General features: G+C 45.0%; 1 protein-coding gene across 1 annotated transcript in view; it reads right to left on the bottom strand.

Moving 5' to 3' along the window:
• Positions 1-3,019: 3,019 nt before the first annotated feature.
• CASQ2 (calsequestrin 2) overlaps positions 3,020-12,945 on the bottom strand; it is a 52,152-nt gene continuing 42,226 nt past the window's right edge. The window contains exons 8-11 of the mRNA XM_038412772.2: positions 12,628-12,682; positions 11,243-11,343; positions 10,755-10,829; positions 3,020-6,529 (exon numbers count right to left, since the gene is read on the bottom strand). Coding sequence (XP_038268700.1) covers positions 6,356-6,529; positions 10,755-10,829; positions 11,243-11,343; positions 12,628-12,682 — 405 coding nt within the window. The 3' untranslated portion in view covers positions 3,020-6,355. The remainder of the gene's footprint in view (positions 6,530-10,754; positions 10,830-11,242; positions 11,344-12,627; positions 12,683-12,945) is intronic.

A 12,945-nucleotide genomic window follows, 5' to 3' on the forward strand; every position in this document is an offset into this window, starting at 1 on the left:
GAGACATCCCCCTGCACATCCAGAGGGCTACTGAGTCTTAAATTACTAGATAAACCATGTGTTCCAATGTGTTTCTCTCCCTTTCATTTTGGAGCTGTCACTTGAATGGTTTGAGATCACCCAGCATCTGGCTCACTCAATCATTTTGATCCCTTCTCTTACAGCCATCTAAAGTGAACCGCAAAAGCAAGAGCAGCGGGCCTGTGCCCTTTTTTGCTTCTTTCTGATAGATAAAGAGGGCCTGATCAGCATGTTGGTTTTTAAAGATTTTTTTTGCTGGTTTGCTACAGTGACAGTTCAGATCTTGCCTAGCCCAGAAGTCTGTATGGGAGAACCAGTGAAATAATGATGACAGAGTAAAAATTGAATGCTTGAGGAGGGATAGTTCTCTGAAAACATCTGCTCAATGTGCAGCGGCAGTCAAGAAAGCCAACAAAAATTTAAGACCCCCCATTAGGAAAGGGATAGATAATAAGACACTAAATATCCTAATGCCCCTATGTAAATCCATGGTATACCTACACCTTGAATACTGCTTGCAGGTCTAGTCGCCCCATCTCAAAAAAGATATATTAGAACTGGAAAAGTACAGAAAGGGGCAACAAAATTTATTAAGGGCATGGAACAGCTTCCCTATGAGGAGAGATTAAAAAGACCGAGTCTTTTCAACTTGGAAAAGAGACGACTAAGGGGGGATATGATAGAGGTCTATAAAATCATGAATGGTGTGGAGAAAATAAACAAGTAAGTGTTATTTACTCCTTCTCACAACACAAGAACCAGGGGTCACCCAATGAAATTAGTATGCAGCAGGTTTAAAACAAACAAAAGAAAGGACTTCTTCACACAACGCACAGTCAACCTGTGGAACTCTTTGCCAGGGATGCTGGGAAAGCCAAAACTGTAACAGGGTTCAAAAAAGAACTAGATACGTTCCTGGAGGATAAATCCATCAATGGCTATTAGCTAGGATGGGCAGGGATGCAACTCCATGCTCTGGGTGTCCCTAAGTATCTGTTTGCCAGAAGCTGGGACTCTGAGAGTGGATGACAGGGAATGGATCACTTGAGGATTACCTGTTCTGTTCTTTCCCCTGAAACACCTGGCACTGGCCACTGTTGGAAGACAGGATACTGGGCTAGTTGGACCATTGGTCTGACCCAGTATGGCCATTCTTATGTTCTTAAGTGACTATTAATCAGATGATTTAAAACAATATGGGGCATTTCCTTGAGACTGGCTCTTCTGCACCAGGTACTGCTTGAGGTGCGGAGGGGGAGGGGCATATGAAAGTGACTTTAAAGCACTTTTATGTCTCTTCTATCCTGTGACTATCAGGCTGGTCATTAGGTGTAATTTAGAACCACTTTTGGGCTTCTCTAAGCCACACATGCTAGTAATGACTCTGAAGAGATTGCTGCAGCAGCCAGGGCTTGGCAAGATGTGGAGGCCTTTTGGACACATCCCTTCCCCCTATATCTGGGGACAGGGATGGGGTGGCATAGGAACAGCCATGCTGGCCCTATGCCACCTGGGGAGTCCCCCACTATCCTTGGGTAGCAAGAAGGTAGTTTTGTAATTGCTTTGGACTGGCTGATGAGCACAAAGTACCCATGGGGGGTGGGGGTGTTCAGGGTCTGCCCTTCGTTTCTATTTATTTTTGTTACCATCTGTTTCATGTAAATGACTAATCAATGTTTTGGAGAAAGGGACTCTCTGCTAAGAGGAAAGTGCTAACAAGTTGCATCCTGTGAAATAGGCAGCATTCAGAAAGGCCAACATTAAAAAAGATTTTTTTACAGGTCCGCTTTATAACTCATTGACTTTTTATTTTAAACTGAATCAGTGGCCCCTGAAAGAAGCTAGATTGACGGCCCTCGGGACTGAATTTGCCTCTTTCTCTCCTAGTGAGTCTGGGCCAGATAGTGATGAATTAAACGCCAACACCCTCCCCCATCATTCTGCCCTCACAATGGTGCCTCCGTGCTAACAGGGAGGAACCCAATTCGAGGGGTGGGAAGTTCAATCTCCAGGGGGGAAGGGATAGCTCAGTGGTTTGAGCATTGGCCTGCTAAAGCCGGGGTTGTGAGTTCAATCCCTGAGGGGGCCATTTGGGATCTGGGGCAAAAATTGGAGATTGGTCCTGCTTTGAGCAGGAGGTTGGACTAGATGACCTCCTGAGGTCCCTTCCAACCCTGGTATTCTATGATTCTAGGACTCATTCAGTCTCTGCTGAGACTGACAACAAAGAGGCCAACTGTGGTGGCTTTTGGGATGTGAGTCCCCGTCCTCTGGGAATGGGAGCAACACCAAGAATCTCATTTCTTGTAAGTCAAGCAGCCTTTGCTTTGTAATGACTGAGTGGGGCTGCATTCAAACCAGTGAACTAGAAGTAAAAGGCACCATCTCCCATCAATCACTGAGCACTCTTCCATGGATATTGCTATTCATTAGCTAAGTTGAGTGATAGCTGTTTAATGCTTGACAAGTGGCTATCAGATGTAGTAGTCATAGGTCCCAAGAGACTGTGGTCCACCAGTTGCAGCACAGAATGCCTCAGGATCCCACCACTTGTAGAATAGAACATCCTACCATCACAGCATGGAATACACCAACATCCCACCAGACACAGCAGGGAACATATTAACATTCTAATCACCCCTTTTTTTCCCAAAAGAGATATTGCCCCATTCTGTAAAATCATGGCAGACAAGGTACTGAAAAGAGAGAAAACTACTGAGCATTTGGGACATTCCAGATGAATGAAAAAATGCATTTGAATTAGCTTTCCCTCCTACTTTCTTCATTGCCAGAACTGCTTCCTTCTCCCCTCCCTTAAAATTTTACTTATTTTTTAAAATGGCAAAAACCAGAAGAGAATTAAACATCTGTAGCTTTTTAATTAAAAGGTAAAGTTAAAAAGATCCCAGATGATATATGGGTGAAGAGAAGTAGAGAAAGCCATGTTTGAAGAATGGGGCAGGAGAAATGATAGTACCAAAAGCAACTTCACAGGCCACAGGGATGACAGTTGCATATTTAACTTTTTATTTTATAATACAAAGAAAAGCTTTCTAGTCCAATTTATGAAGCACTGAAACCCCACAGCACAGGATACAACATCACCCATCAGTTTCTTCATGGAACACATCCATGTTCTAAGTGCCCCTTTTCCCAAAATAAATATTGCCTGATGCTTTAAAATGCCTTTTTGTATCAATGTAGCTTTACCAATACAGCTGCACCAGTGCACGACACATGGTAGGTGGGGCTTGCACAAATGCAACTCACTCCATTTTACACTGGCACAGTGCATCTATGGGAGAGGTTTGCACCAGTGTAGCTAATGATGCAAATATACCTAATGTAGCCAAGTCCTTAGAGCAGAAAAGGCACTGAAAAAAGGCATGCAGAAAGCTAGTGAGCATTTGGGATGTCCCATTCGTGATAATGACCGGGAAGGGATAAAATAACTAATTTGTTTTTCTTCATGTTCACATAAATCAATTATACTCTCAGATTACAAATCTGTGTTTCAATGTCTACTCATATTGGAATTATCCTTCCATGAGCCAGTTCAGGCCAATCAAAGAACTGCTCAACTGCATCACTCAAACAGCTCCTGAGAACGGGTCATAATTTCAGAGAGAGAGAAGCCAATCAGGAAATAGTATAAATAACTAAAATGTGTTTTGTAACAGGGATTATAACAGGGGTTGCAGTAGTGTTGTGAATGGTGAGGACAAAAATGCATGGGATCTTTATTCCCTTGTAAACTGCAAACCCTTCTGATTAGCCAGGAAGGGTGAAACCCTCCTTGTCTTACTCATGTGTGTAGCTCCAAGGTGAAGGCAAAGCTGGTAGTCTTCCCACATGAGGATGCAAGCAGGATCTGTCCCTTAGTGGTGAATTGAGAAGAGAGACTGAAAAATGTTGGCTTTACCCTTTCCAGCACTTTACAATGCATAAAGATGATCTCAAATTTACAAGAAAAATCCTGCTTGCTATTTACACGAGGCATCCCAGATCCTCACATCCCTCTCTGTGCTGGAGGATCTTGCGCAGAACTCTGGAGAGCCTGAACCATAAGATCATCTCTGGTGGTTGTAGACAGAGCTGTGACTCCCCCTCATCTCAACCAATGGGAGAAGGGTTAAGACTTAGCACCTCCTTTCCAGGAGGCAGTAAGAAAGCATGAGACAGCTCAAAGCACAGCCTAGAGTGACATCATCCTTCAAATCCTCTAAAGATCTCACCAAGTCTTCTAGAACGGAAAGGGAAGTGAGCGCTTGATGTTCCAACTGTTAATACTGTACATAGAAAATCCCCCCCCCCCCGCACATATTTTAAACCTTTGAGACAGAAGCAAGAAAGGGCAGGTATATAGCTATATGTAGATATAGATAGTGCTATAAAATTTTGCTTTGCAGTTCACTTAGACAGAGGCAGTTTCTGGAGTGTAAATCTTAGCTCTTGTTGGGCTAATTCACATTAATACAGTGACCCAATGAGTCCTGATTCTCATCTCATCTCCACCAGTTTTACATTGGTGTTAATTTCATTGACTTCAATAGTTACTTCTGACTTGCCCTAGTATAAACAAGATCAGAAGGCTCTGTATCTCTAGTAAGAGAGAAGAAACAGACCCTAACTAAGCTAACAAGGCAAGACAATTTGAGGATTAATTCCTAAGGGTAAGAATGTCCTCAGTTTGTCCTTCTGTTGCACTTGAAATCTGCACATGAGGGAAATCCATGAGCCCTAAAGATGTCAAGTTGGTTTATGTGTGGATTTCTCATGGATGGCCCTGCATTCTGCAAGATCAAGTTTCTGACCCCTATTGTGAGTGACCCTTTGATTACAAATGTATGCTGTGATGTACTTTAGAGTAGAGTCTGCAGCCAAAAGAGGCTGCACCCTTAGTACTAAGGGATGTGTGAACATTTATGTGAAATAGAACTTTCAAACCCAGCCCCACAACTACTTAAAAGCCAGACAATTTGATCCTTTCACTGATGGTTACCACACAAAAATTATTCATCCAATGAGCTTGTCTAGTGAAGCTGAACCTCTCCCCAGCTGACAGTTTGTTCACTGGAAAAGATGCCATGCAGGAATAAGGTTCAGAGGACTCTAGGTTGTACAGTCATGTGGAATGGGAGAGTTTTAGGGTGGAGTACTATAAACGTTTCTTTTGATCTCCATGTGTGGCAGGGTAAGCCTCTGTATGTAATTTCCAGTTGTGTATTTCATGTGATCTCAATGCCCAACAATAAATCAGCTAAGGATCCCTTAAAAGAAGAGATGAGCCTAAGCCAGAGAGTTCAGATCCAGATTCAGATGTGGATGCAAACTTCCCCAAAATTCAGGTAGGTCGTATATAGTGCTCTGGTTCCACCCATCATACAGATGTATCAGAGTGGCAGAGTTCAGATCTGAATTATCTCAAAGCTCTGGGGTCAGGAATCAGTGTTTCATTTCAGTCCATTGGGTCTGAACCTCAGAGTCTGGATTCAGACCTTGATCTGAACTCCTCAGGAGCTTTCAGACCTAATGTTCTGACCCATCTGTATTTCTACGCTTTTACCAACCTTGCCTGAGTTTGGAGCCTGCAGTGACACTCCAATCCAGGCAGGTTTCATGAGTTTGGGTGCAATTTTTTTGCACAGCTCTGCACAAAGGAAATAGTCTTTCATTATACAGATAATTGAGATTTTAACTACCATCCTTAAAAAAAACAAACAAAAAAACCAGGGTGTTTATGATGTCATCAGCAAAGAAGTATCAGACACCCAGAGCAGAGTTTGTGGGATACTGTGGTCTCTGCTGTGCTGTTTAGCTGAGCAGATGTGAAGGATGTTTTGTTTAATGAGATGGGCAGTATTTTTCAGTGACCTTCCTGATGTCTTACAATGAGATTAGGTCTTAAAATATAAGAGGCCGATTATCATGGCAATAGAAATTAGTTCCCCATGCCCTTTGGTGGCATGAAGAAAGGCCCCCTACCATCTACCCACAACCCAGGAGTAACTCACAGAAACATCAGGGGAAATTCCCTGCGGATTTCTGTTGTCCCTACTGGTGAGGCCTGATTTTCAGCAGTACCGAGCATCTGCAGCTGTCGCTGATTTCAGTGAGAGCTGGGGATGTGCAGAACCTCTGGAAACCAGGCCAAGGAGTTTTTTTAGCATCGGGAGCAGGAGGGATGGGAAAGGGGGAGGAGATGGGTGTTTTGTGACCGCTGGAAACAGTCTTCATAAGGCCGAGGAGGCGGGACAGCCATTTAGGAGGCACAGCAACCTGCCGCAAGTGAAAATGGCTCACTGTCCGGAAGACAAACTGTACAGAGTCAAATCTAATCATCGTCGTCGTCGTCATCGTCGTCATCATCATTGTCGTCGTCGTCATCGTCATCGTCGTCATCTTCCGTGTTTATCTTCCCAGAGAGCACATCCTCTATCCAGTCTTCCAGCTCCTCTGCTGTGGGCAGGTCATCATCATCCTTGATTTCCATCCAAACACTGTCTGCCTGAAGGAACAGATAACACAGCAAGAAATCAGAGCACCTCCCTGCCAGGGACTGGCTGGTGGTAGGATTACTTCACCTCTCCAAGGAGGGAGTAGGAATAGCTCGTTTCTCTAACTGGGTGTGGTGGGATTAGCTCATGTGTCAAGTAGGGGCTGGCAGGATTAGCCCCGCCACTTTCTAATGGGGGGACTCCGTGCTGCTTTGTTAAGGCCTGGGCTACACTTAAAATTTAGGTCAGCATAGCTACGTCACTCAAAGTTGTGACAAATCCACCCACCGTAGCTATGCCAACCTGGCCCCTGGTGTAGATCCAGTGAGGGTGACAGAAGACCTAGCTACCGTCACTTGGGGTGGTGGTGATCCTACACTAACAGAAAGACCCCTTCCATTGCTGTAGGCTGCGCCTATACTACTGGGTTATGCTGGGATTGTCCCGGTAGTGGAGACATGGCCAAAGATTGTAATAGATGTACTGCATGGAACTGATCATGTTCTTAAATTGACTGTTAGGAACTGGGCAGGTAACAGCATGTATTTTGATCACATTTTTCTCATTATTGAACCAGCTAGCTAATTATATTAGCCAATAGTCCATAGCCACGTAGCTCCACTGGTTTTAGCCCATTTCACAATGCAGTTTCATATTTCCCTCCTTGTCTCCAACTCTCTCTGTGGATTCATTCCGCTGGACTTTCCAGACCTCATCATCTCTACTCCCTGATCCTTCCACTCTTCTCCTGCCGGCATCCTCTCTGGCCTATCACACAGTCTGGAGGGACACTCTTGGGGGTAACAGCAGCTCTTGCCATCTGAAAGAGCCTTTTCCCATAACACCTCTTTGCCTCACTGACTCCACAGTTCATTCCAAATCTGCAGAAAAAACTGCCTATCCCCCTTGTCTGTATGTCTTAATCTCTCCTCACTCTCTCTGTGCATACCATTTCAAGCTGCAAACGACTGTGGCTTTCTGACGGTATAAAAGACATTGTATAAAATAAAGTTATGGAGTAGTGAGAGGAGGCATGGTCTAGTGGGAGGGGACTCAGGTGACCTGGGCTCTGTTCCCTGTTTAGCCAGAGATTCCTTGCATGACCATGGAGTTTCCCTAGCTGTAAAGCAGGGATAATGACACTGTTCATTCATGCTTTGAAAGGCACTGGAGCAGTGAAATCTCCAAAGCAAAGTCTTTCCTGGCCTGAGGGACCTAATTTGCTTGGGGTCCTGATGTAAGCTTTGATAAAATGTCTGGCCATATTTCCGCCTCTAGGGAGGGCTTAGATCCCCAAGATCTTGATTTGCTTTATCAAACGGGAAGCTATCAAAAGAGATACAGAACTTGATCCTGATGCCCTGCGAGTAGTTCCATTGAATGAAATGGCACTGCTTGGGTGAATGAGAGCTACTTTTGTGAGTAAAGACAGCTGAATCAGACTCATTGCTTGTGTGGAAAATATAGCCGCAGTATATTGCAATGCACAGTGGCAGGGCTTCTACACCGCCACAGTGAGATTAGGCAGTGGGGACCTGGAACCCAATGGTATTTTTACTGGCGGATTTCTAGAGACATGAGGGGAACAGAGAGGCTACTCCCTCTGAAGTTAAGAGAAATGTGTCTGTGTATTCACTGGGCCTGATTCATCACTGTGTTACTCCATTTTGTATCAGTGCATCTCAGTGGATTTACATCACTGTCACACTGGAGCATTGCAGTGTGGAATCAGGCCCACCATTTTTCTTTTCTTACACTGCACCAACATGCACCTTCTTCAGAACACCCTTCTAGATAAATGGAAACTACACTTATAAGAATGAACTAAAACTCTCATAAGCCCTACGATCACAATCTAGCCCCTGTTTACAAAGAAAATGGTAGCAAAGCCATGGTCAAATGATGGGATTCACCTCTTCTGAAAGATCTCAAGATAACCTCTGGATTTGCTCAAGGTCACAGAGGAAGTAGGCAGCAGAGCCAGGAATAGACTCCCCAAGGGTTGGATTGTTAGCTGGTGGAAATTGACATAGCCCATTGAAGTCTCTCTCTCCTCTCCTCTGAGGTCAAATTAAACATTCAGATTTTTTATTAACAAAATTTCAAACACAAAAAGGGTTGTTAAACCCAGACTCCACGTTATGAGTATTTACATAGTTGAGGGAATTCTGATTCCCAAGCTGCTGTGTTTCCAGACAGCTCCTTTTTAAGGTTCTAAAAGCTTACATTTCACAGAATCCAGCCATGGAAAGAAGCCTGTAAATCTGGAGTATGTGTTAGATGTTCTCAGATAATCTCGATGTTGCTGTCAAAATGAGGAAAAATGTTTTTTTTTTCTCCGTTGTCTTGCCATTTGGCATGTTATGTGCATTTTATTTTCCTGACTGTTCCTTATGGTTGGTTGTTGCTTAGAAGCAGGACTGGGTCCCTAGCCTGACTACCAATACATACATAGGGAATTTGCAACCTGACATTAGTCCCCCACAAGCCTGGTACAACACAATGAAAACAACAGCATTTTAATGGCAAGATTTACTGCTCATAAAACCCAGGTAGGTAGCACAATGGCAAAGTCTGAGTCACCCAGGGCCTGATCCTGGGATGTGCTGAGCACCCTGGACTCCAATGTGAGTTAGAACTCAGCACCTCTCAGCAACTGCATTGGTTACATGGGTATGTTTTGAGTTGATTTGCACTCTCCATGGTAACGCAATGGCATGACTTAGAAACAGTTGCCAACCTGGTAGGAAAATTCCATGTGTTTGTGAAGTGCAATGGGGCTGCTTAGCTTTTGTTTTATTGTGCATGCACGTGAAACAATGTAAGAGCTGAATTCTACTCCCCAGATCATGTGCATGGGTGGGGAGGGACTCAGGGAACCTCCCTCCCTCCTCTGGTCTAGTGCACCCTCCCCAGGGCTAGGCTCACCGTGGCTCTCGTCACTAGGGAACATGAAGCGGGGAGAGCTGGTTAGTGCTGACGGCAGTACTAGAAGCCCAGGCTGTGTTTCTGGGCTGGGTGAAGCCAGGGCTGTGTCCCTTTTGCGCTGGGATGGCTGCATTGTGGAATGTATTGGATATACCTGTTGAACAGGTATGACAAGGGCTTCCCTAGCCTAGGCACCGAGAAGAATTATGCCTTTCTTCCTTCTCTGCCACATTGCAGCTCGAGCCGTACAGGAGCCCTCATTGGTTTTGTGATCGAGCGGTGTTGTGGCTAGGAAAGGGCCTTTGGTTTTAGACTCCAGGGGGCATGCAGTTGGGGAGGAGTGTCTACACTCACAGCTTGCATAAGGCCTGGGAGAAAGTGAGGCTTAATTAAATTCCATTAAAAGAACTCAGAGAGAATATGATAGTGTGGTTATCGTCAGACAGGTGCCTATGTAAGAACGGCACCTGCTTATGGAGCCATTCTGCTCCCTGTGCATTAAACCCAGTGCTGTGGTCTAAGTACCTGAGTTCACCCTCATCTGTTTCACAGTTGTGAAGACTGATACATCCACTGACACCGTGCTACGCCTCTGATCAAATTCTCTATAGTACCACTGAACATAATGGTCTCACAGTGGGCTGGAAGCATAGAGGAAGCCCTGATATTCAATATTCTTTCCATGAATTTCCATCATTGTGAATTTATACTGCATCCTTCTGGTTTCTTACTGTATTTTTAATCTGTGCAGCTGCTCACTGTTTGTTAGTGACCGTCTTTCCTTGCACAGTCAAACTGTGCCCTTCTGGTTTTGCCATGCAACTACCCTCTTCCTTCTTTCAGTCCCTAAGTTATCTTTTGCTGCTCTATTTCTCTGCTGAGACCTATAGAATTCCATGCAAATAAGACCCTACTGTTGAGTGACTGACTAGGGAAGACCCCAGGGGAAGTGATGAAAACCTCACTGTACGAGTCATTTAAAATTAAACTGGATAAAGCACTGGGGAATAGTCTGTAGGGAACAATTGTGCATTGGCCAGAGGTAGCCTACAAGTGACTCAGTAGTAGAACTGGGCCCAAACCGAAACTGGATCTGAACTTCCCTGCACTTTGAAGTGTTGAAAATCCAGATCTAAAGGTAAATTTTGTGGTTTAACATTTGCTCTGCTCACCGGGGTGAAATTCTGGTCCCACTGACGTCAATGGCAAAACTTCTATTGACTTCACCAGGGCCAGGATTTTGCCCTAGGACTTGTCCTTCTTAGCATCTCAAATTCTTACTGGATTTGCTGTGTTTGTCATACTCACATCTGTGACATTTACCACCCCGATCTGTGGCTTGAATAGGTCGATCTTGAAGATCTTCTCCCAGTAGGTGATGAGCTGCAGCAGGGGGGAAAAAGAAGCTAAGACAAAGGTGTTTAAACAACCACTTCATATTAACACAGCCAGCTGGCTATTGAAGAACAAGCCATCCAGCGATCAGTCTGGTCCTGGAAATCAGAGATGGGCTCTCTTGTGTGGCAGTGTAAATTGCTAACCAGTGGGCTGTCCCAACAGCATCCATTTAATGGTGGAAACACCAGATCAGTTTCTTCTCCAGCACTGTCATGCAGATTTGACTTTGAGGTGGATCCTTGCTGGTTAGTTCCCAATTTGCCATGCTATGTCTCAACTTCTCCCATATCTTCTCTTCTCTTCCTCTACATTCTGTGTGTTCTCTGATAGGATGAGTGCACACACAACACATACACACACACACCAGCCAAGGAGGGAAATGATCCTCCACCACTCACCAAAGGAAAGTCATCAGGGTCGATCCACACAATGCTTAGGTCAGGATTGTTGGTGTTCTCCTTGGCGACTTGCTTCAGAGTCTCCAGGAACTCAAAGCCATCTGAAATGATATATGTGAACCTTCCAGTCTCTCAGACAAGCACCCCGACACATGCTCCTTGTTTTGTTGCAATGTTCAGGCTAAAGATGGCATACAAGGCTCCTTTTTATTTAAAAAATTTCTAGCTAACCTCTGTTCCTTATGATGGTGGCTGCTACATGATAATGCTTTGCACTTCTCTAGCAGCCTTCCTCCAAGGATATCAAAATGAAGCGAGTGAAGGGTGGGGTTTCCACTAATGCCCGAGTGATTTAGGACCATAAAGTCCATTGACTTGTGCTCCTAAATCACTAAGGCACTTTTGAAAATCTCATCCTAAGTGCTTCACCCAAGATCACACAACAAGTCAGTGGCAGAATTGGGACAAAAACCTAACAGTCCTGAATCCCGTCCTCTGCTCACTCAGCCTGTGCAGTAGGACTCTAGGAACTGCCATCCAAAACTAATTAATAGTTCATGCAGAATATTATTTTATCTCCAACAGCTGCCAGAGTCAAAAGCTTCTGAGGAAGATGTAAGCCCACATGAATCTCCTGTCTGTGCCATGCTGACCACACAGAGGGGTACATTTCTTCCTAAACCCAGCTGGTCACCAATTTAAGCTCTGGAGCATGAGGATTGATATTCTTTGCAATTTAATCCTAACTGGTATAATTGCTGAGGCTATTCTTATTCACTGGCTAAAAGTTCACACAAGCATCCTGACTCCAGATCCCTGCAGGACCTGTCTCCCTTTTCCCAGTTTGCGTGTGGGGTTCTCGCTGCTTGATGGAGGCAGGCCCTGCTGAACTAGTCTAACAGGTTTGCCGACTGCCATACTGCATTTGCTTTGGAAACTTTCTCATGCCAAGTAAGGTATGGTAACTGAACTGTAAAGCAACAGACACAACTTCCTTCTGGGCGATGCTTCCTAGTGGCTGCACTAGTGAAGGGGAGACTTTCCTTTAGAATCAGCACAGATCCTGGGGTGCTCAGTGCAGGGATTGGCATTGGTAAGGGATTGGGAGGGGAAGAAGGTATCTCCAAGATGTGGAGTCAGTTTAACAGAGTATAAGATGGTGTAACTCACACACTCCGTGGCTGGAAGGGAGGATTCTTGCAGGAAAAGCAACTCGCAAGAAGGGGTGAGGAGGTGTAAGTCCTTGGGGCTGAGAAGAGGGCCTATGTGTGAGACTCATACCAGGTGACCATAATGCAAGTCAAAGCTGATCCTAGGTACGATAGATTTCCAGCTAGGTGTGGGGAGAGACAGGAGTTATATGGGGGTGGGGAAGGGCCTCCTACCTGGGTCGTCTTCTTCGGCGAAGGCCACAATGTGGATTCCATCCAGGTCATCCTCCTGTGGACAAGAAAGCTGTTACTGGCTGGTCAGGAGAGAGGAGGAGAGGGCATTGAGAGGTGATGGGGCAGCTTGAGTGCGGGTTGCTGTTGGAAATGAGGACTGAATTATGATGTGACATTAGAGGGTGGGGCTTAGGTGGGTGGAGATGTGGAGGTGATATGTACCACAAGGAAAAGTTTGGCTGGAGTTGCTGTGGAGTAACACACAGCATTGGATGGGATCTGCTGTGAAAGAGGAGGAGGAGGTCACCATGCCAAGAG

Source organism: Dermochelys coriacea, chromosome 1 (assembly GCF_009764565.3).
Source record: "Dermochelys coriacea isolate rDerCor1 chromosome 1, rDerCor1.pri.v4, whole genome shotgun sequence".
NCBI classification, from domain to species: Eukaryota; Metazoa; Chordata; order Testudines; family Dermochelyidae; genus Dermochelys; species Dermochelys coriacea.